General features: G+C 50.4%; 7 protein-coding genes across 7 annotated transcripts; 5 read left to right on the top strand and 2 right to left on the bottom strand.

Moving 5' to 3' along the window:
- Positions 1–249: 249 nt before the first annotated feature.
- On the top strand, positions 250–513 carry SCP_0109690 (hypothetical protein; the record flags this gene model as incomplete). The annotated part of the gene is made up of 2 exons (XM_027753199.1): positions 250–315; positions 376–513. The coding sequence occupies 2 exons, from the start codon at positions 250–252 to the stop codon at positions 511–513; spliced, it is 204 nt and encodes a 67-aa protein (XP_027609000.1).
- Positions 514–1,349: 836 nt separating this feature from the next.
- On the bottom strand, positions 1,350–9,208 carry SCP_0109700 (Proteasome activator complex subunit 4A; the record flags this gene model as incomplete). The annotated part of the gene is made up of 40 exons (XM_027753200.1): positions 1,350–1,357; positions 1,409–1,490; positions 1,543–1,551; positions 1,611–1,684; positions 1,732–1,894; positions 1,953–2,162; positions 2,216–2,369; positions 2,423–2,495; positions 2,549–2,667; positions 2,720–2,841; positions 2,898–3,016; positions 3,066–3,162; positions 3,215–3,336; positions 3,384–3,503; positions 3,554–3,810; positions 3,863–4,033; positions 4,098–4,234; positions 4,286–4,327; positions 4,382–4,612; positions 4,662–4,720; positions 4,774–4,791; positions 4,845–4,959; positions 5,008–5,041; positions 5,093–5,275; positions 5,329–5,703; positions 5,756–5,888; positions 5,937–6,008; positions 6,064–6,238; positions 6,295–6,338; positions 6,397–6,795; positions 6,852–7,101; positions 7,164–7,496; positions 7,547–7,630; positions 7,685–7,890; positions 7,952–8,033; positions 8,087–8,109; positions 8,165–8,435; positions 8,498–8,609; positions 8,660–8,914; positions 8,967–9,208. The coding sequence occupies 40 exons, from the start codon at positions 9,206–9,208 to the stop codon at positions 1,350–1,352; spliced, it is 5,775 nt and encodes a 1,924-aa protein (XP_027609001.1).
- A 346-nt stretch (positions 9,209–9,554) lies between these two features.
- On the top strand, positions 9,555–10,663 carry SCP_0109710 (hypothetical protein; the record flags this gene model as incomplete). The annotated part of the gene is made up of 5 exons (XM_027753201.1): positions 9,555–9,804; positions 9,874–10,040; positions 10,108–10,180; positions 10,243–10,568; positions 10,619–10,663. 5 exons carry the CDS (start codon positions 9,555–9,557, stop codon positions 10,661–10,663), a joined length of 861 nt encoding a protein of 286 aa, XP_027609002.1.
- Positions 10,664–11,584: 921 nt separating this feature from the next.
- SCP_0109720 (hypothetical protein) lies at positions 11,585–12,854 on the top strand (the record flags this gene model as incomplete). The annotated part of the gene is made up of 6 exons (XM_027753202.1): positions 11,585–11,596; positions 11,646–11,778; positions 11,832–11,992; positions 12,061–12,612; positions 12,669–12,717; positions 12,766–12,854. 6 exons carry the CDS (start codon positions 11,585–11,587, stop codon positions 12,852–12,854), a joined length of 996 nt encoding a protein of 331 aa, XP_027609003.1.
- Positions 12,855–13,020: 166 nt separating this feature from the next.
- Positions 13,021–13,613, bottom strand: SCP_0109730 (V-type proton ATPase subunit F; the record flags this gene model as incomplete). Its single annotated transcript, XM_027753203.1, has 5 exons — positions 13,021–13,073; positions 13,142–13,229; positions 13,291–13,373; positions 13,425–13,506; positions 13,563–13,613. The coding sequence occupies 5 exons, from the start codon at positions 13,611–13,613 to the stop codon at positions 13,021–13,023; spliced, it is 357 nt and encodes a 118-aa protein (XP_027609004.1).
- Positions 13,614–13,861: 248 nt separating this feature from the next.
- SCP_0109740 (Metacaspase-1) lies at positions 13,862–16,258 on the top strand (the record flags this gene model as incomplete). Its single annotated transcript, XM_027753204.1, has 17 exons — positions 13,862–13,947; positions 14,014–14,031; positions 14,083–14,169; positions 14,251–14,504; positions 14,566–14,693; positions 14,746–14,827; positions 14,880–14,965; positions 15,018–15,078; positions 15,133–15,242; positions 15,300–15,362; positions 15,423–15,447; positions 15,507–15,616; positions 15,677–15,778; positions 15,839–15,919; positions 15,991–16,009; positions 16,061–16,164; positions 16,232–16,258. The coding sequence occupies 17 exons, from the start codon at positions 13,862–13,864 to the stop codon at positions 16,256–16,258; spliced, it is 1,443 nt and encodes a 480-aa protein (XP_027609005.1).
- A 461-nt stretch (positions 16,259–16,719) lies between these two features.
- On the top strand, positions 16,720–19,595 carry SCP_0109750 (hypothetical protein; the record flags this gene model as incomplete). The annotated part of the gene is made up of 10 exons (XM_027753205.1): positions 16,720–16,916; positions 16,967–17,054; positions 17,106–17,347; positions 17,406–17,547; positions 17,601–17,780; positions 17,834–17,917; positions 17,967–18,130; positions 18,191–18,517; positions 18,571–19,085; positions 19,144–19,595. The coding sequence occupies 10 exons, from the start codon at positions 16,720–16,722 to the stop codon at positions 19,593–19,595; spliced, it is 2,391 nt and encodes a 796-aa protein (XP_027609006.1).
- Positions 19,596–19,655: the final 60 nt, after the last annotated feature.

The raw sequence follows: 19,655 nt of genomic DNA on the forward strand, positions 1-19,655 counted from the left end.
CCTTGTCTCCGGGATGAGTACTGAGTCAATACATGTCAGCGCTGGGTGTGGTGCGTTTCATGACACACCGCTGCCGTATTCTCCTCTCGTCGCTCACCGAAACGGAGGCTGACTACGCTGTAGTGGCACAGATTCTACTGCTGTTGTGCACGTTCTCGAAGAGCTCTTGGAAGAGGACGTGCGTTCGACGATCGCTCATCGCGATTATCATGTGGTAGTCCTCCAGCAGTTGAACTGTCACATTTGCAAATGCCATGGATCGCCTCACCATTTCCTCGTGTTCGCCTTTCTGATCCTGGTTCGTCTCCTTCACACGTACGTGTAAGCTCAATATGGCGGCGCGATGCAGCCATCTAGCCCCAAACGAGGGCACAGCACCCTCTCTACTTCGACGGCTTCACTTGTCCTTCTGACGCCGTCCTGTCTCTATCTACGCCGAAGACACCGATAACATCCGTCTTCTCGCATACAGCTCTGTCGCTTGGCTTTGTTCCTGCAATCCAATACCGATGACATAACCGAAAACATTGGATCACCGGTTCAACCCTGGGGTCTCTCACAGAGTACTTATGTCGCCTCTCCGTTAGCAGTATCACAGATATTTTTTACTTCTCCGTTCATTATTATTGGATAAGGCTAGTCGCTCTTTATTTGGCGTGCTTCGATATGACGCACATCACATCTGACTGTCACGCACTCCAGAGCGATTCTTTCACGGAGAGTGCTAGTCCTATCAGAAGGCGGAATGAAGAATGAAAAACGCCACGAGACGGACACCAGAGATGATGTGATGAAGGCACACACAGTGCAGATCCTTTCACTGTCTCCGCTTATCCATTCCTGCAGTGGACAACCTTCGCCCGTTTCTTTGCTCCGTCGTACTTCGCGACGCGCACCATTTATTCTTTCTATGCGTGTCAGAAGCCATCACATTCGACATCGATAATCCGGCTGGATCTAGAGCCCCTATCACAGTTGCATCGCGGCAGGAGGAGGCCAACGAGGTGGAAATTGCACCAGCTTTGCCATTGTGCGGGTCCAAGTCCTTTTCACTCATCACGGCACCTGTGCCGCTTGGTGACACACGTTCTTGATAGCTTTCGGACCCGTCGCGAGCGCATCCTGTTGTCTAAATCCATTACATTATGCTCAAGAGATAGATTGACATTGCTCTCGAAGACTATCGGGTTCGGTTGAACAGTCAGATGCTACAGTGTCTTTTTTGTAACTAAGTTCGCAATAGCTGACAGATGGTAATACAAGGGTGCGGAACTGCCCGCATACGGGAGTATGAAGAAATGGCCAAAAGACAACGAGTGCAGTTACACGAACATGCAGTCACTACTGAATCAAGCATCTGTGGGTTTAGCAGTTAGTCGGTAAGCACAGCGACAACGTCGCTACGCACAATAAGAGGTGCCGACGAGCATAGTCGAGAGATTCTGAAGTTGATCTTCGTTGAACGCAAGTTGATCTTTATGCCAAGTGTCCTAAGCACGGATGTCAGGTGAAGTAATAACAGCATCACGACGAGCTGTGTACCTGGTGAGTCTATACGATGCGTTCTGGTTAGTGAATAAAACAAGGATATCTGATCACTGTACACGGACCTTCTTGAATTCCGATGCGGACTTCCGTATTGTTGTCGATATTGGCACCGGATCAGTGGCATGGAGGGCCAGCACTAAAAAACGTCAGCGCAGAATAATAACCACGTGTGAGAAGTAGTACCGTCTGTCAAAGGTGGCATCCATGCCTCCACGGAATACGGGAAGCTTTCTATCAACGCACACAATCCCAGGATGGCGGAGTGCAGTGAACGTAATGATGCTGCGTAAGTCGGATCCCTGCGATTGGGAAGTCTCGTCTTTCTGGCGAGCGCCACGAAGTGATCCTGGAAAGAAGCGGCGTGAGCAGAAATTTCTGTAAAGTATAGTCGTAATAAGACAGACCCTCAAAGCAACAATGCTCTGCCTCTGCGAACATCTGACTACGCCTGAAAGCATCTTTGATGCCATCTCCCGTACCTCGACGTTCTCGTCAGAGAGGCACTCAAGAAGGACATCCATCAGCTTCGACGCCACCGTGTCGGATACGCTCAACAGATTGCGATAGAAGAAGACAATTAACGTGGGTAGGGCCTTCATTCGTATGCGCCACGACTAGCAGAATACAATGTCAATAACAAACATGCAGGGGTAAAATTCAGTCTTACCGAGGTCGACTTGATGGCGTTCATGAAGTTCTCCGCGATAACATCTACATACTCGGGCGGAGGTGTAACAGCTGAGAGCACATACAGAACAGCCGAACTGTACGTTTGCAATTCGGAGTTGTCATTAAGCTCTGACATGCGTAGAATTTCAGGCCTGTGATCAGCTCTATATCAGCCTGAAAAGCTCAAGTGGCAAAATATACTCACATGAGGGCGACAGCATAAGGGAATACCAGCGCAGCCTGAGATCCATGTGCGCAATCCCAAATCCACTGCAACACTGAAGAGAAGGTTCAGTACAGTAAGTGAGCAGTTAATGTTTCGGAGACTAACTCGTGAGTCCGACTTTGTCGTATTGTGATTGGGTCACTCGAGGTGGAGGTAGTCGCTCGTTCCTCCACGTGGGGAACATGTTAATAACGCGCATAATACGGTCCATGTAGACTGCGTTACTGCAAACGCCATGAATGAGAATTACCGATTTGAAGAAAAAGAGGATCGAACCGGATATGAAGAGGGTCACTGGTAGTTCGGCACGCAATGATGAATGCATCCAACGAAGGGTAGAGAGGCTGCCATGATATCCTTAGGATAGCATGAATGTTCTGCGCGATTTGCGTCCGTATCTGGTATCAAAAGGTCAAAATTGTGCACATACATAGCCGTACGATGGCGCTCTAACCTCCGCGTATCCTGTGTTGGCATTACTGAGGAACAGATCAATGTATTTGATACACAAGGGAGTGAAACGAAGTGAGCAAGAGTCGACAAGAATGCCAAATAGGGACAGCGACTTGTTCACTGCATAGCAATCAATTTCCTGTCGAAAGCGACTACGACAAGAACTTACTATCAAAGGCAGAATCACCATGGAATTCCAGCGGCAGGGACATGATCCAATCGATCATAGGTGCTGCCCTGCGAGGATCTCTATCCAAAAGTAATTCCTGCGTAGCACTGTGAGAACGGGGTAGGTGTATCTCTTCAATAGCCACTTACACTGAACAGACTTTCCCAGAAGGTCATAGTATCTGGCTTCATTTGAGCATATATAACCTTCAGGCGATCGGCCATCCATGCCCATAGCTGATCGGACCTCCGTTTTGGCCAGTGCTTAGACCCTGTGAAGCAGAGTAAGCACATATTGACCTAATGATCACAGACATACCTCGCAATAAACCAGTAAGCATCTCTGCGCCAGAGCGCTGTTTGAACCGGTCTACATCCATCAACAATGGATCGATTACGGACAACATGGCATCGAGCGCCTCATGCTCAAACATCTTCGCTGTATCCATCATCGGTATTATATTTGCACGCCAACATGTGTGAGCTCACCCAGAGACTTCACAAAGGTCACGTTGTCTGTTCGCATCTCCGGGGACCCTCCAATCTTGGCAGACTCCTGACCCCACAGAGAAGCGAGAGTGGTAAAGAAATCGTCTTCCTGCATGGCACTTTTCATTGCGTCCAAGGCTGGCGTGGATGTCGACTCCCAGAAGAACGGTGATTCGTCTTGGGGAACAGCCCGATATGCCTTGACGCAAGGAGACCACAGAATAAACCCCGATTTGATCTTGTCCACGTAAAGCTCTCTGCATGCCGGATATCAGATTGCACACCATACACAAAACAAGTGAACCGAACCCATTGTCATCTCGTGCATATGTCAGTTGCTGGATGGTTTGCAGAGACTGCGATGGATCTGATATAGTAACATGCGTCTTGAGGGGATTGGTCCATTCATTCAACCATAATTCCTCGCTTGTTTTGGAAAAGGTGCGCATCTTGATGTGACAAGCTATCTTCGTAACCCCCCTAAGAGTCGACAAGTGCAAGACTTCAGACGAGCGGCCAACGTTCTGAAAGACAGTATCCTCACTTTTGTGCAATTGTCCGGATTGTGGGATGAGGACTGATACTGAGCCTCGTGAAGAATCGTGCGAGCTCTGGAGAGGGCGGAAAATCCCTTCGCAGGAGCGCGTACAAAAACTTTGCGGCAATTTGAAGATATCGCCACTAAGGACACCTGGATAAGATGAGGCTTGAGTATATTTATTTGACACTCACGTGGGTCGTTGGCTTAGACGCCACCTCCAGGATAGCGGACACCTGCGAGGGATTCAGCATAGGCTAACGCGGCAGGAACCGCACGCAGTGACATACCGTCTGGACATAACGTTCATTCCGACGTGCCATGCGCGCCCCCACTCTTTGAAGGGCTTGTTCCTGCACCTCGCCATAAGCTTCCAGATAGTCTAAGTCTTTCTTCAGATCGGTCACCGCACTGAGGACCCCAGGGACCTCTTCTGGGTAAGCCTCTGTGTGTACAGATTCTTCGGCCATCAACATCAAAGCATCCTGTGCGAGACTACCGACCAATTTCTGAATCGAAGGCTGTATGATTTACTCAGTATCAGAACTCTTCGGTAAACTTGATACATGCCTTCTCCTGATGTTGGCACTCAAGTAGCGCCAACAGATACTGACCATGGAAATTGAGGTCTGGGAGTCTCTCCTCAGTGGGGTATGTATGTCAACGGTCCAATCTCTCTCACCAGCCAGTGCATATGCAGCTATAGGGATGGACATTAGCGACATACAGCGACATTCTGTACACAGGACGCACCTGTCCCTCTATGCCACAAGACATACAATGCACCCTTCATACGATCTGGATCGCTGCCCTTCGCAAGCGCACGAAACAGTTCGGGAAGAATGAATCTCGTAGACCGCACAAAGTACTACCTACCAATGAGCGGGACGAATGGGTAAAAAGAAGCCATACATACGCCACATGCATTATGCAGAATAGCCTGCGCGTGCCTGTGGAGCGGCTGTGAAGCTCTAAACGGATATGGTCACCGATCGACTAACCTTCTAACTCTAGTATAAGGAGATAACGACATCTCCGCAAGGTCCTGTAGCAATCCATCCTCGAGAAGCGACCGCCGACGATATAAAGCGTGCATGTACACCCTGCCTGCATGATAGGCGTGTGCACGACGCAGGAACGTCATCCTAGTATTCTCCTTCTGTTGTGGCCAGACTCGACCGGCACTTGATGCGGGTTAGTAGCATGCGCAATCATACAAGGAGCATACCAAACTTACTCTCGAGCTTGCGCATAGATCTTCCGGAATAAATCAAAATTACTTCTAGTCACCGCATACTCCAACAGGAAGACGTCAATAGCCTTCGAGACACTGATGATAGCATCAATGTGGTCTTCTTCCTCAAATTGTTGCTGCAAGAGCCTGGCAGCACGATGGATAACTGTGCCAAAACGTGTCCGATGGGCTACCACCGCCTGATATCTTGGATCGCTAGGGTCAGATAACGCAAATCCAGCTTTGGCGTCAAGCGGGGTCACGAGAAGGGCTGCAACTTCAATTTCGACGTTGATGCAAGGATTTGGAACCTCCTTAGTGGCTTCCTGGTACAGAGTCGGTAGTCCACTCCAGATCGACCTGACCGCATGCAGATAACTGAGGTATTCTATGTTAGCGGCTGACCTGGCCAATTGAAAGAATGACAAACCGGCAGAAGTCATTGCGGGCAACATTGTCCCATTTGCCGGCAGTCTTGAGGAGATTCTCAATTTTGTCCAAGGCGGGAGAAGCTATTCGATCCAGGATTTCCAGTACGAAATCGATCTCCTCCCGGGACGGAACTGCCGAAACATCAATACAAGGAGCGTTACCAATTACCACAAGCGTACCATGCCACTCAATCTTTACTTCCTCCGGATCATAAAACCGACCCCAATGTAGATTATGGTTCTGGTTGAACTCTGAAAGAGGTACACTCAGTCCCGACCGCTGACGGCATTGCAGCCATATGCGTACCTGGCTCATCCCATTCATCGGTGTTCACGAATCGCGCGTTAATAGGATAGACGCTGGATACTGTGTGCAGAATCCGGCTGATTAAACGGCCAGTCCCACTGAAGCCTCGTTCGCTCTTGGTTTTGTCAATAAGAAGGGTCATCAATTCGATCATCTGGGCCTTATACTTCAAAAGCTGAGGAAACATCCGTCAGGACAAATGGAAGCAAATAAAAGGATAGATCGACTTACGGCACCACCACCATAGCCGAAGCATCCGCGGAGAATGGACATATCTGTTGGTGGTCAATCCTCGCTAAGTTTTAGCAAACTGAGATCAACGGGCCAACTCACTCCAATGCAAAGTGGTGTCCGAAGGCAACGCTGTATGTGTAGAAGTCGTGCGGACACTCGACGCGCCGTGCTTCAACTCATCTTGTATCTGCGCCATACAGAAAGGCAGGAATTTCTCGATCGTCTTCAGAGGTTTCACTCGAGCAAGACACGACACAAGTTGCCCGAACGCCCTCACTGCATTGGATTTTGCATTCGTGGTGGCGTAGTCGTACACGAGATTCAAGACTAGATCAAAGAGTGGATCCGACAGGTGCAGACAGGTCATATCCAAAGCACTTTTGATAGACTTCAACACGCCTTCTTCCATCTTGCCGCCGGTAGTGTTCCGTTTGCCACCTTCCTCCGGAAGGTTCTCATACAGAGCAAGGACACGTCTGAACAGAGACGTTACCCAATCTGACATGAGAAAGATCAGGATTGCTTAATGCAGTAAGCAGACAACACGGTTTTACCGGCAAATAATGCAGTGCTGTCTCTTGCAAGAGCGCGCTCGTCCTGCTTACTGAGGACAGGTGTGGTACCCGCTTCAATACCTTCCGGCAACTGCACCAAATTCTCCATGTCAACATCCATCATTTCTTCGGCAGGAGCATCGCTAGACAGTGGAACCCCGGCCTGTTGGAGCGATAAATCCGCAATCTTGATATGCTGTACAACGGACGATATGAACATCGTAGCGCAAAGCGTCTTGATCGGGTCATTCTAGGAATGTGGGGAAAACGTCAGCGAGCGAGTTTCACAACTAAAGTAGCGTAAAATGTTACCAGATCAATGCCAGGAATGCACAGCTCTAGTAGAGGTACAACGTGCCTCTGACCACCGAGCCACATCTTCTCAGAGACCAGAGGTAGAGCGATGCCTGACAACATCGTCATGACCGCGGTAGTGCGATGTGTCTCGTTGACGACTTCAAGCCCGCCGTACGCGCGCTCGAGCAGCTCGGGCATGACCAAACTGGGCTCAATATATGCCATTGAGCGCAAGGAAGTTTGGGCGTAGCTCATCGAAAATGGGTCCTTTGCAAACATCGCGAGAAGAGCGGGTGTCCGAAGAGCTGTTACGAAAGCACGACGGATAGCCGGAGTCAGGCGGCGGGTCTAATCAATGGTGTTAGGGCAAATGTCATGTGTATGGCCAATGCACTCACAACCGGCGTTTTGCAACCAGGCTGTTGCTCCTCTTTCCATCGCTTGCAGAATTCAGCCGTAACACGGTGGAGGAAGTGCGTGAGCTGCATCCATAACTCAGATATAGCAAGTAGGTACGCCATTGCCGATTCACTCACGCTCAGAGTCCAAGGACCAGAGTTAGATGGATGGAAGAATGACTCTGTGCTAGTGATCAATTTATCCAATGAATCTAGAGCTCTACATCCTGCGAGGAACCCGCTGGACTGAGCTGATGAAGTATCATCCTGCGGGTGGTCGTCATTGTCTCCTCGAATCGGGCCATCAAGGGACATAGAGTAAACAATAATCTTGGCCAGAGCATCTGGATGACCACGTCCAATGGCATGAGTTAAAGTACGGGAACACCAGCAGAAGCGACGTACGGTATCTGTTAATAGCCTTCTTGACCCTTAGAGATTGCTTGTCAGCCATGCTGTCAGCATGCAATGCAGTGGTAGTAGAACCCTGCAACAATGACGATTAGTCCGATCTTGCAGAGACACGGATAGTAGATTCACCCTGGTCGCTCCAACTGGGACGTCTGTAAAGGTTTCTGTAAGTGTGGGTCTGCTTCGTGCTGCATGAACATTACCCACTCATAGATCCTAGCGCTTTCCCAACGAGCATGGTCCATTCTGACTCACTCCAAATACCAACATCCTTCCATTCGGCAGCTCCGTCTTCTCCTGCAACACCATATATACCGGCGATATGATCTTCGGACAGATCACCACATAATTCAAGAAGTCTGTCATCTATGACAGACGAGTTGAAAGCCTCCCACAACTTAAATAGCATAGGAAGATATAGATGAACATGTGTAGGTGGCAGGAAAGATGTCATGACTGGAATGATAGTCAAAAGGGACTGTGTGCCAGACAGACTGTAAGCGAAGAACTTAAAGGGACGAAACGCGGGGGAGAACGTACTTCTTGAGTCAGCAACGGCGAAAACGTTGCCAACATGTTAGGTATCTCACTCGCGGGGAAATATCTCCTACAGTTCCCAGCAACGAAGAGTAGAATGTTGACCATATTCCGCCTGCCGCGAGGTGTTTGAGACTGTCAAGTATATTTGATCAAATGACATACGATGAATCATGCAATCTCTTCTTCGGCCACAGTTCCTTCTGAAGAACTCGCCATAAGGGTTGCCAAGCCAGCTGAAGATCAGCAGCTTCAAGCCTACGCCTATGCTCAGGTTTGTTATTGAGCAGCCGCGATAGCATGTCCGCCCAGCTTCGGACAACACGAGGTTCAATCCCAGGGACAAGGCACAATTCATAGTAGAGACGGACGAGTTTCGCCCGTGTAGACTTGAGCATGGGGTAGTGCATAAGTAACCAACTTGCACACCATTTTAGCCGTCACAAGACACAAGAGAAGAAAGAACGCATACCACTGCAGCATGCCGTCCCATGTAGTGAGAACCAGCCAGTTTCGGGTTTCAACGCTGATGCAGATACGTCCAACGATATAATCGAGCTTAGCATGCATTTCGTCTACGGATTCGCACACATAGGGCATGCAGTCGAGGTAGGTCTGCAACGCCGCTCGCTGTTTCTCTCGAGAGTTCCCAGGCGACAGGTCGCCCGACTCAAAAGTGGGCGAGTCAGGCACGGACAACTCGTCATCCTCCATGGCTTCTATGGAAGAGAATGGAATTGCGTCTGAAATAATGCTCGAGGTGAGTAAGGAGAACATGGTGAGAGGGTACGGTTGTCACATACGACCTGACGGACTTTATAGGCAGCTAGATAGAACACGCGTCCCTATGCTGACGCGTCTCGGGGATTGATCTAGAGCAGCGATGACATCGAATGGATCCGGCGTAGCTTAGGGAGGCCAGGTAAGCGCGGACGCGTACCACCTCCCACAACTGCCGCGTCGATCTGCGAGCACGTGCCACCAGCGTTGCGGTCGTGGGCCGCCCGCCCGCCAGTAGTACTTGATCATCCCCTGCGCTGCGTATAATATTCGGAACATCATGCAAGCAAGGCCTCCAGCCTTTCTGGCATGGCGTGTCCGCAGCTCACCACAGTCGACAACGCGCCGTTGGCTCAGTCGAACTCAGCCCTTCAGCCACTCTCCGCGCCTTCACAGAGCTCACCTGCCGTTCATTCTCGGTCTCGGAGTAGTCGCATCTTCCGCCTTTGCTCTGTATTCAACTCAGGCCATTTACCTTGACTCAGAAGTCCACTCCCAAGCTGCTGCTGGTGGCTCAGAAGAACTTACTGGTCCGTAATGCAATTGTCACATACATTCTGTTCGACTCTTCATGAACACTACATTCTGCTGCGTTCCAGTTGACTCTGCAACATCGATTACTTTCCCGAACACTCTCCGCATTCCCTCCAAGACACCTTTGCCTACATTCTCACTGGTTGGTGTTGGTGTCAGGACGGTATCGTTCCTAGGCCTAAAGGTATACTCTGTCGGATTCTATGCTGATTTGTCTAGCCCCAATTTGAATGTCAGTTCAAAATATATTACTGCTACACGACTTGAAGCTAACAACACCAACTCATAACGTGATACAGATATCGAAGGATACGCCTCCTCAGGAGAAGATAGAGCACATCGTTCGCAATGCAGCGTGTGTACTGCGAATCGGTGCGTCCACTATGTAGTTCCATACAGCAGGTTTCTTCACATCATTTTGGATCTCTTTCTAGTCCCGACGCGACCAACGTCTTATAGCCATCTGCGCGACGGTTTCATGCGTGCACTTCAAGCACGTGTCCTCTTTTGCCGGAAAAATGGCTCGTTAGCACCGGAAGAAGAGGCTGGCATTCAATCGCCTCTACGGAAATTCAAGTCCTTATTCCCAAATACTCCGCTGGCGAAGCATACACCAATGGACATACTCCTCACGGCCCCACCGCGTGATCCGTCACAAGCGCGCTCACTGATCATTCGCGACCTAGGATCCGTTCAGAATGATTGGCTATGTCGCGAATTCTTCCTTGCGTACTTCGAGGGAGATGGACTCAGTCCTCCGGTGGGTGTCTGCCATGCAGGTCGACATCATCGTGCTAACTAGGCTTTTAGTTGAAAAAATCTGTCACCGAGGGTTTACAGAATTTTGGAAAGTAATTCGCTAAAATTGCGATCGTGGAATTGGATGGATGGGAATCGTTGGCGTCCCGTGGATGAACTACGCAGTATACACAGTTGATTTGTTGCGTGCCAATCTTACATGCACTTCTAACGTGCGTTCCGCGCATTTACATCAGTAGAGCGCACGCTTGCAAACACACATGATGTCTCACAATTGTTATACTGGAGGTATCGCGTCATTTGTACGACTTAGGTGGTCCGACGTACTGTACCATTTCGATCTATTCGACACCTGGTGTGACGCGTGACAGCATGGTACCGATTCGACAGGTAGACAACTCGGCCGGACACCCGTGACCGGCCGAAATTTTCGACATTTTGGACCCTTTTTAGGGAATTTCCCCCATTTTGGGTGCCCTTTGGGGCAGTGACATGCAAAGACCTTCCGACAGTACTACCTGTGACCCGTGACAGCCGCCAAATTTCGACACAACAGAAGGGCATGTGACCCGTGACATGTCGAATAGATCGAAATGGTAAAGTAATCGCGCCAAACAGGGAGCATGCAGCCCTGCTCACCAACCTTCGCGTGCGGCATGCCGCATGTTCTCTCGCATGTTTTCTTCCATTCACCGAGGCTGGCCGGGGACTCGCGCTCGCGCGACGCGCGTGGACGGATTAGGCAGTAAATGGACTGTAATTCCGCGCGTGACAGGCGTGACAGGACTGTCAATCCGGAGGAAGTGTGTTCCGCAATTCCGATTTGGGAGACGCGTCCAGTCACGTGTTACCCTGACCCGCCACCGCGACCGTGCATGCTGCAGCCTCTAAATAACTTGACTCTAAGACGCTTAACCACTGTTTGGAAATGCGACTCTTAATGTGTCGGCAACCCATACACCTGCGGGTGACTCTCACACGACGCGCTTGGAGGGACCCGTCTTACTTTGGGGTGTCATGGTGCAGATCGTATGCGACACACCATGATACCGTCACAACATCATCCCTCCTCTCTCAGGCCCTAGACCGGAAGCACAAGGCTTCCAGACGGGACGATTATGTCGGTCCATTTCAGATGGGGCTTATACCACCTACACCGAGGGATGGTGGGAACGTCAAGAAATGGTCTGAGTTGAGTGCTGGTGGTAAAGGTAAGTCTGCACTGTTTCTGCGTGACTGGAGGATAGCTTATAGCATGAAACAGTTGCGCGTACTACTGCTCGTACGACAAACTTCGCCGTCATCCTGCTCGGGGCGGGTCTATCCGCTGTGCTCATATATGCCTTAACCTCGGAGCTTTTTTCAAAAAACTCTTCAACTGTACTCTATGGTGAAGCTTGCGAGATGCTTAAAGCGTCACCAAAGGTTTGTGGTTCCGCATATGTCCACGGGTCGCATGATTTATCAGTCTCTCCATTTATTGCACGTTGCAGCTCGTGGCCTACCTCCACAAGCCTTATGTCTTCCACAACAATCCTCCCACTTCCGTCCGCCCACGGCACCGTAATCATCGCGTTTCTTCGCAAATAGTCGTCGATTCGTCGGGGAAGGAGCACATGCTCCTCCATTTCTACGTACAAGGACAGTCTCCTGGGTCATCGCAGGCAGCTGTCGAGTTCCAATCCGATTCGGACTCCTACATGGACTCCGCGATTGGGTGGGCCAAGGGTGTAGCTTCGGCTATGTCTGAGATGACCTATGACGACTTAGTCGAAACTGTCAGCGATCGTGCAAGCCGAACTCTGGAGAGAGCAAAGCGGATGTTCAGATTCTTAAGCGGAGATCCAGTGCCTAAACCACTGGCACCTGAGCCGACGAAGGTTGCCGTGAAAGAGGAGAAGAAAGAATCACAGTGGACATGGACATCAGGATTCACTGGCCTGTTCGCGGGACTGAGAACCGCTTCGAAAGCCGCGGACGGTCGTGGGAATTCACCGGACGGGAAACTCTATACCGAGGGAGAAGTACATGCTGATCTTGTGATGGTTCGTGAAGGAATATCATGTTCTCTCGGGGAACAGCTACTCACAGCTAAGTGTAGAACGATGATGGATACTTCGAGTTCCGTTATCTATTAGTCGATATACCCAGTATGTGCACTGTCGTGTGTCACAGGATTGGTTCTGACTGCATTGCAGATTCATATCAGCGGACACCCAGACGAATATTCATTGAGAGGTCAAAGAACGTCAGCGAAAACGAGCCTGTGATGCAGTGGCATGCATGACGCATCGGCCGTGCGCGGAGTTTGATCCACGGCGATCTTGTATACTAGGTAGGAAAACACACAAGTTCTCTGTGCTTTTATCTTGAAGGTGAAAACGTACAAATATAATTAGGAGTATACACATATGACCTGTCCGTCCGCGGAAGTTAGCGCACTGCCTCATTATTCATTCTCCAAAGAGCTTCTGGACACGCTTGAGTACTGAGTCCTTAGAAGGATCTAAAAGACGAGAGATGTCAGCAACTCTGAGATGAAATTATGCAAGGCAATATCGGATGGAGACTGGCCGTATGGATGGTCCTTGGAAGGGATCTCCAGTAACGCGGGGAAGGCCTGCTCGTATTTGTCTACCATCGGACGTATACGGTCTGCAACCTGTGTCACGTTTAATGCTCCGTAAGACTGGATGTACTGATAGTCAGAGCAGTGCACAGACGTGTTGATTGATCAGGAGAATAGCAATATCTTGCCGTTCCGTGAATTCCTTGAATGATCTTTCAAGCTCTTCGGGTCGTGTCTCTGAAATACCAGGTAAAATCAGAAAGTGATAAACACGACAAGCCAGCTCACTTGAATCGACGGTGAGAAAGTTCCTCTTATGATCCTCGCTCACATGTCCGATGCCTGCAAGCAGGAGGCCCGTCACTGTATCCTTGTAGTTGCTTTCTCTCCTCAGGTCTTCAGAATTTCGGGAGTAGTTGTTCGTACCTCATCTCCCATGACAGCCAACAGATTCCGGTTCTTGAAGGTGGTCGCCATAGTCAGTTACCAGTACGTCACTTAATAAGTACTTGAATATGAGTAGCTTCGAGTTACTGCAACGACGTCACCCCAAGCCAACGGTTTGAATCGTAATCACGTGCACGTGACAAGTTGCGCGCTCGACCGACTCGACGCAGCTGCCCGTGTACAAATTCCTCGTTGGCTCACGATTTTTACTGTTGTTTCCTGAGGTTATCCCGGGCCACAATCACTACACCTTTCACTGTAACGACAACCGTACGGAGATGTGGAACGGACAGTCTAGCCACCACCACCATCACCATCATGATCCTCAGAGTGGTTATCCTCCCTCGGTTGGCGCAGATTCCTCGTGCGCACTCATTCATTCTATCTTGATCGGGAAACTGACCGATCGGTCTCCGCTCGGCGGGTGCAGCTATGCAATGCCTGCTCCGTGAGTTACGTTTAGAAATCAGAATACCTGCATTTCGCTGATATAGAACAGTGGCATGCCAGCGCCAACCGTGCAATCTCAAGGGTACAACCCAGGGTATTCGCCCGCGTATGGACCTCCCCAAGAACCTCCTGGTGGGTGCGTGCTGCGCATCTTGTCGAATTTCTCGAACACGGTGAACTTAAACGGCTGCCTTGCTTATCTTGCTCATAAATACAGCAGCTTTGGACCGCCTTCTGGACCACCTCCAACCTCAGGATACCCCGGACAGTATCATCATCAACACCACCACCATCCCGTAGAGTACGCGCCCCCGCCAGGTCCACCTCCCTCTATTCCACCTAATAGGCCATCCGGTCAGTATATGCCGCCATCAGGGCCGCCACCTTCCAGCCAGTATATGTCTCCGCCGGGACCTCCGCCATCTAACCAGTATGGTGCCCCCGGCAATTATCGCGCGTATGCACCACCAGGTATGCATATGCACTACAGTTGCGCGCCACAAATGCGTGTTTGATCATTTTGCTGAACTAGCTGGCCCTCCACCCCGTCCTCCGACAAACCACCAAAGCTATGGACCGGTGTTTGAAGGACAGAACCACCAGCAACAGCAGCTGCATTTCCAGTACTCGCAGTGTACAGGGAGGAGAAAGGGGCTCTGCGTGAGCCTGTATCCTCCTTCCAGTCTGAAGTCGCTAAATCGTGTGCTGGCAGATTGGAATTAATTACATTGGCCAGTCAGCGGAGCTTCAGGGATGCATCAACGATGCGCACAACGTCCGACGTTTCCTTTGCAGTAAGCCAGAGCGACAATCTCTTGTGATGCTTTACTAACGACGCCTGCGCAGACGACTTTGGGTATAACCAGGACGACATTGTGATGCTGACCGATGATTCAAATAATCCTCGCTCCATTCCTACCAAAGCGAACATGGTACGACTATCATTCTATATTCATTTCCTAGTGCTTATGGACAACCAAGCAGATCGAAGCGATGCAGTGGCTCGTGCGTGGTGCACAGCCGAATGATTCGCTCTTCTTTCATTGTACGTATCTCGAATTTTACCTGCCTTATCTATACCCTGACCACCGCTTCTCAGACTCTGGACATGGTGGACAGACGAAAGACTTGGACGGAGATGAAGAGGACGGGTACGACGAAGTGATCTACCCGGTCGACTTCCAGCATAATGGCCATATCGTCGACGACGTACGCTGTTGTTGTTTTGTCGTCGACGATGCACTGTTCTCTAACTACCCGGTGCAGCTGTTGCACGATATTCTAGTCAAACCGCTCCCTGCTGGCTGCCGTCTCACTGCTATCTTTGACGTGTGTACTCCCATATGTGTCGTGACCTCTCGTTGATGTTCATCCGCTCCTGTTGTACAGTCATGCCACTCCGGGAGTGCACTCGGTGTGTTCCCATAGAAACTGAAACATTTCTATGGCTGGGGCTGAGCTTGCTTTTGTTAGACCTTCCTTATCTCTACAACCACGTGGGAAAAATCAAGGAGCCCAATCTTGCCGCCGAGGCCGCACAGGGCCTGCTCTCAGCAGCCATGTCCTACGCTCGTGGCGATCTGGTGTGCCCGCTTCTCTCATATTCTGAACGTTACTTTGATCGACTGACATTACGCATGCAGTCAGGCGTATTCACTTCCGTTAGTGGACTTGTGAAGGGCGTCACAGGCAATAGGCAGGCGACCAATATCACGATGCAGACAAAAACCAGCCCTGCAGATGCGGTACATTTATTCGCATGTTTCTTTCTTTGGCGCAGTAACGACGTTGTCGTGGGTTTGTAGATTTCATTCAGTGGATGCAAAGACTCTCAGACGAGTGCCGACGCGGTCGAGGCAGGCCAGGCCACCGGTGCCATGAGTTATGTAAGTTTTAATTGACGGCACTATACTCCTCTCTCGCTTTATGAACTAACGTACTTCTGTGGCCTCTTCAGGCGTTCATAGCATCCTTGAGTCAGTGCCCTTTTTTCTCGTACAAAGACTTCGAACTAACCACGCTCTCAGGGCAAAACAAGAACCAGAGCTACCAGCAGCTGCTGCTCAGCGTCCGAGAGATTCTGGCACGCAAATACAGCCAGATCCCGCAGCTCTCGAGTTCGCATCCGATGGTGAGCTTTTTCTGCCGTGGTGCTAGTCACGGCGCAGGTTTTATTGATTGCGCTTGATCTTACTCAGGACACGAACCTGCTGTTCATCTGCTAGGTATGTGCGTCGGAAGAAGAGGAAGCCTGCTCGGACATTATACTGTACCCATGTGTTATGTAACTTCTGTATAACTTTTCCCTCTCTCTGACTCGAATAGGATCTGACCCATAACAATTCGGTGAAAGCATGCGCAAGGGTACAGTACTAGTTCATGTACTTTATGCACACATTTGAGGTATCTTAGATCGATCATTTACCTCCCAAATCGGGCAGCTCACTCCCCGGTCACGGCGGGAGGTAACAGGTTAGAGTTTGCCGGTTGGCTTCCTGCAACTAACACTAACACCAACTCTCCGCCAAAGTCGTAATCAAGTCTCCCATATCTTTTCTGCTTCGTAGTTCGCAGTATGGATATCTTTAACCGACCACCAGCCATCTCGGAGGACACCCTACAGTACACTCTGTATCCGCGGTCTAATTTGTCAGATCGAGCTTCGGTGACTACACTTGCAACCTTGATGCGCGACTATGTCGAATCATCATTACCCGGTCACATATGGCATCGCGACGCGTTCGAACTGAAAGCTGTGCAAGATCCAGACGGAGAAGGATGTATGCTAGAGGGCAGGATGAGAGTGGGCGATTGTGTGGACGACGAGTGGTGTGTTGTGTGGCTTCTGAGAGAAATCAGCGCAAAGTGGGACGTCGCGATCAGGTATGTAATTGCGTGCCTGTATCTGTAACGTCTTGCTACATGGTGTGCAGCGTCTTCGACTCCGACGGCGAGTTTTTGCTCATTGAAGCAGCTGACTCGCTCCCCTCTTGGGTTACCCCGTCGAACGCAGAAAATAGGGTGGGTGACCTCCCTCTTCCCAGTGAGTCTCTGTCGTTAACGCACCATCAGGTCTGGATATACAACTCCCACCTGCATATTGTGCCTCTCTCTCACGTCTCTGCACCATCTAGCAAACCCCGGCGAAGCCGGTATCGTGGTGTCAAGGAGACTGAAGACGACGACAACATTACTGAAGATGAAACCGAGGATTTTATCGCGGTCCAAGACGCTTTGAAGCTCGTGATAGACCCGTTGACAGACACCTTGGCTCCAAGTCAGGTGGAAACGGCGGTTTGGTCCCGAATATTTGGGTGCGTTTCTAGCGTTTCATGCACTTCCTATAAATGCCCTCTGAGATGAGATATCCAGATATCCGGCAGCGGCACGACAACATGTCCATGTCACCAAGGCGTATCTTCCCGTAGATATTGCCAAAGCCCTGTCTGCCAATCCGTCTCTAGTTCAAAAGCCCGTAGAGGCCTTCTACACTCGTGACGCCCTTCAATTACGTGTATGTGTAGATCCATTCGATATTATTTATCACTGTCACTGACGGTCAGTCAGGCTGCGCACAGAATGTTGCGCTTCCCGCCTCAGCCATCTGTGCTGACGACGGTGAAAATGACACGTACAGCGTATGCGCAACTCGTAGGCCAAAAATTCTATCCACCGAAGATTTTTGACCGGTGGCAAGAGAAGGAAGGCACTACAGAATGGAAATGGAGGGACGTTGGAATGAAGATTGTATGCATACATGCTTCACATCTTGTCCAAGGTCTCATGTCCGCCGTTGCTAGGCTTGCGGTTTTGAGATGCTCTACCAGGAAAGCAAAGGGCGTTCGGAGACGTCAACAATATCGTCTGATGCTGTGCAGTTATCGGTGGGCATACAAACAGCGCATGAACGCGCAACAACTGATAAAATCTCAGATGGAAGTGCGAAAGGAAGCTTTGCGACGTACCCCGGATTACATCGTGTATATCGAAAACCTTGTATCCTCGGGATACTTCAAGGGTGAACTCCAAGGCTCTCAGTTGTGGAATGCGCTGGAAGATAAGGCAGCAGCAGCGTTCATTGAAGTACGACGAGACGAGTGCGTACTGATCTGTATAAGCTCGAAGGCAACGCTCATTGATTCACCTACGTGAACTAGCGATTCCGCGAGACTGTCGTTTGCTACCGCAGTAAATATGGCAGTGTCCCAAGCTAGCGATACTCTCATCCCACAGATCCAACAGAAAGAAACTTCAGATGATTGGCTGAATGTAGACGCTGCAGACCTCGACGCCATGCTCGAAGAGAACCTGGGTGGCAAGTCAAAGTCGGAGCCAGAGGTCTTGGCCGATGCCATGGATGTTGATGTCGAGGCAGCAGAGGATCATGTGGCGAAGGAGCAAGCGTCACGCCTTCAGGATCTTGCCAAGAAAGTGGAGGAGTTTGTCGAGGGCGAAGGTGACGTCGAAGGGGCAAGATTTGCCGAGTACGTGCTCATTCATCCTTCTGATGATCATTTGCTTAATCATTCGTCTGTAGCGAGGAATTCTCAGAAGAAGAGTTCAGTGATGAGACAGAGGAGGAATCTGACGAGGAGATGCGACCTGCAGATGACGAAGTTGACAAAGTTGACAAAGCCGCAAGGCGGGCTGCCATGGACAGGCTCGTGCCTGGACTTGACCCATCCGAGTATGGTCAAATGCCTCCTTCTTTCCATAGCAATTCCCAGCGAGTGGCTCCCACCACAATAGAGACGGAGACACGAAACGCGTCATCTGAAGGACCGTCGGAGTCACCGACAGAGCCACGAACTCGGCCTATCAGACCACCTATTCTGCCTAGAGACAACTTCGAGGGTGTAGACTCTGACGACGAGACGGATGAAGAGAACGGAGGCGATGACGAGGAAGAGGAAGATATGCCTCAAGTTGTCGGAGATGTCGAGATCGACATGGAAAAAGAGCAGGATGAATTCTTGGAGTTCGCCAGACAGACTCTTGGAGTGTCGGATGAGCAGTGGGGAGACATAGTGCGCGAGCGCAAGGGTCGTGGAGGTGAGTCCGTCCGTGTGACTATCTCATTCGCATTTCTATACTGAGGCTGTTTTGTCAGTGTTCGTACCAGGATATGTTGCCTCGGAGAGTAAGTTACCACAGCAGACTGTCCCGGCATCATCCATAAATGTTGCTCCCGCTGCGTCCACGCAATCACCTGCAAATCCCAACCTGGATTCATTCGAGGCTGTTATGCAGGCAATGGACGCACAGTTGGGGCTCTCTCAAACGAGCAGGAAGGGGGAGTCGGCAGCGGCAGCCAGCGGGAACAGCGGGAAAGCAAGCGCTGACATTGATATCGAGACAGCGATGGATGCTGAACTCAGAACAGCTCTGGAGAAGGAGCACGACGACGATGGGGATGAAGCTGAGATTGAGCAAGGGATGGACTACAATCTTATCAAGAATTTTCTGGAGAGCTTCAGGAGTCAAGCCGGATTGTCAGGTCCAGTGAGCAACCTTGCGGGTAGATTGCAAGCGGGTTGGACGTTCCCCAGAGATGAATCTTGATGGACGTGCGCAATGTCAGACGTGAGCGCTACGAATATTCTGTTACGATATTGGGTGCAA

Source organism: Sparassis crispa (assembly GCF_003851025.1).
Source record: "Sparassis crispa DNA, contig_000000F, whole genome shotgun sequence".
Lineage (NCBI taxonomy): Eukaryota > Fungi > Basidiomycota > Agaricomycetes > Polyporales > Sparassidaceae > Sparassis > Sparassis crispa.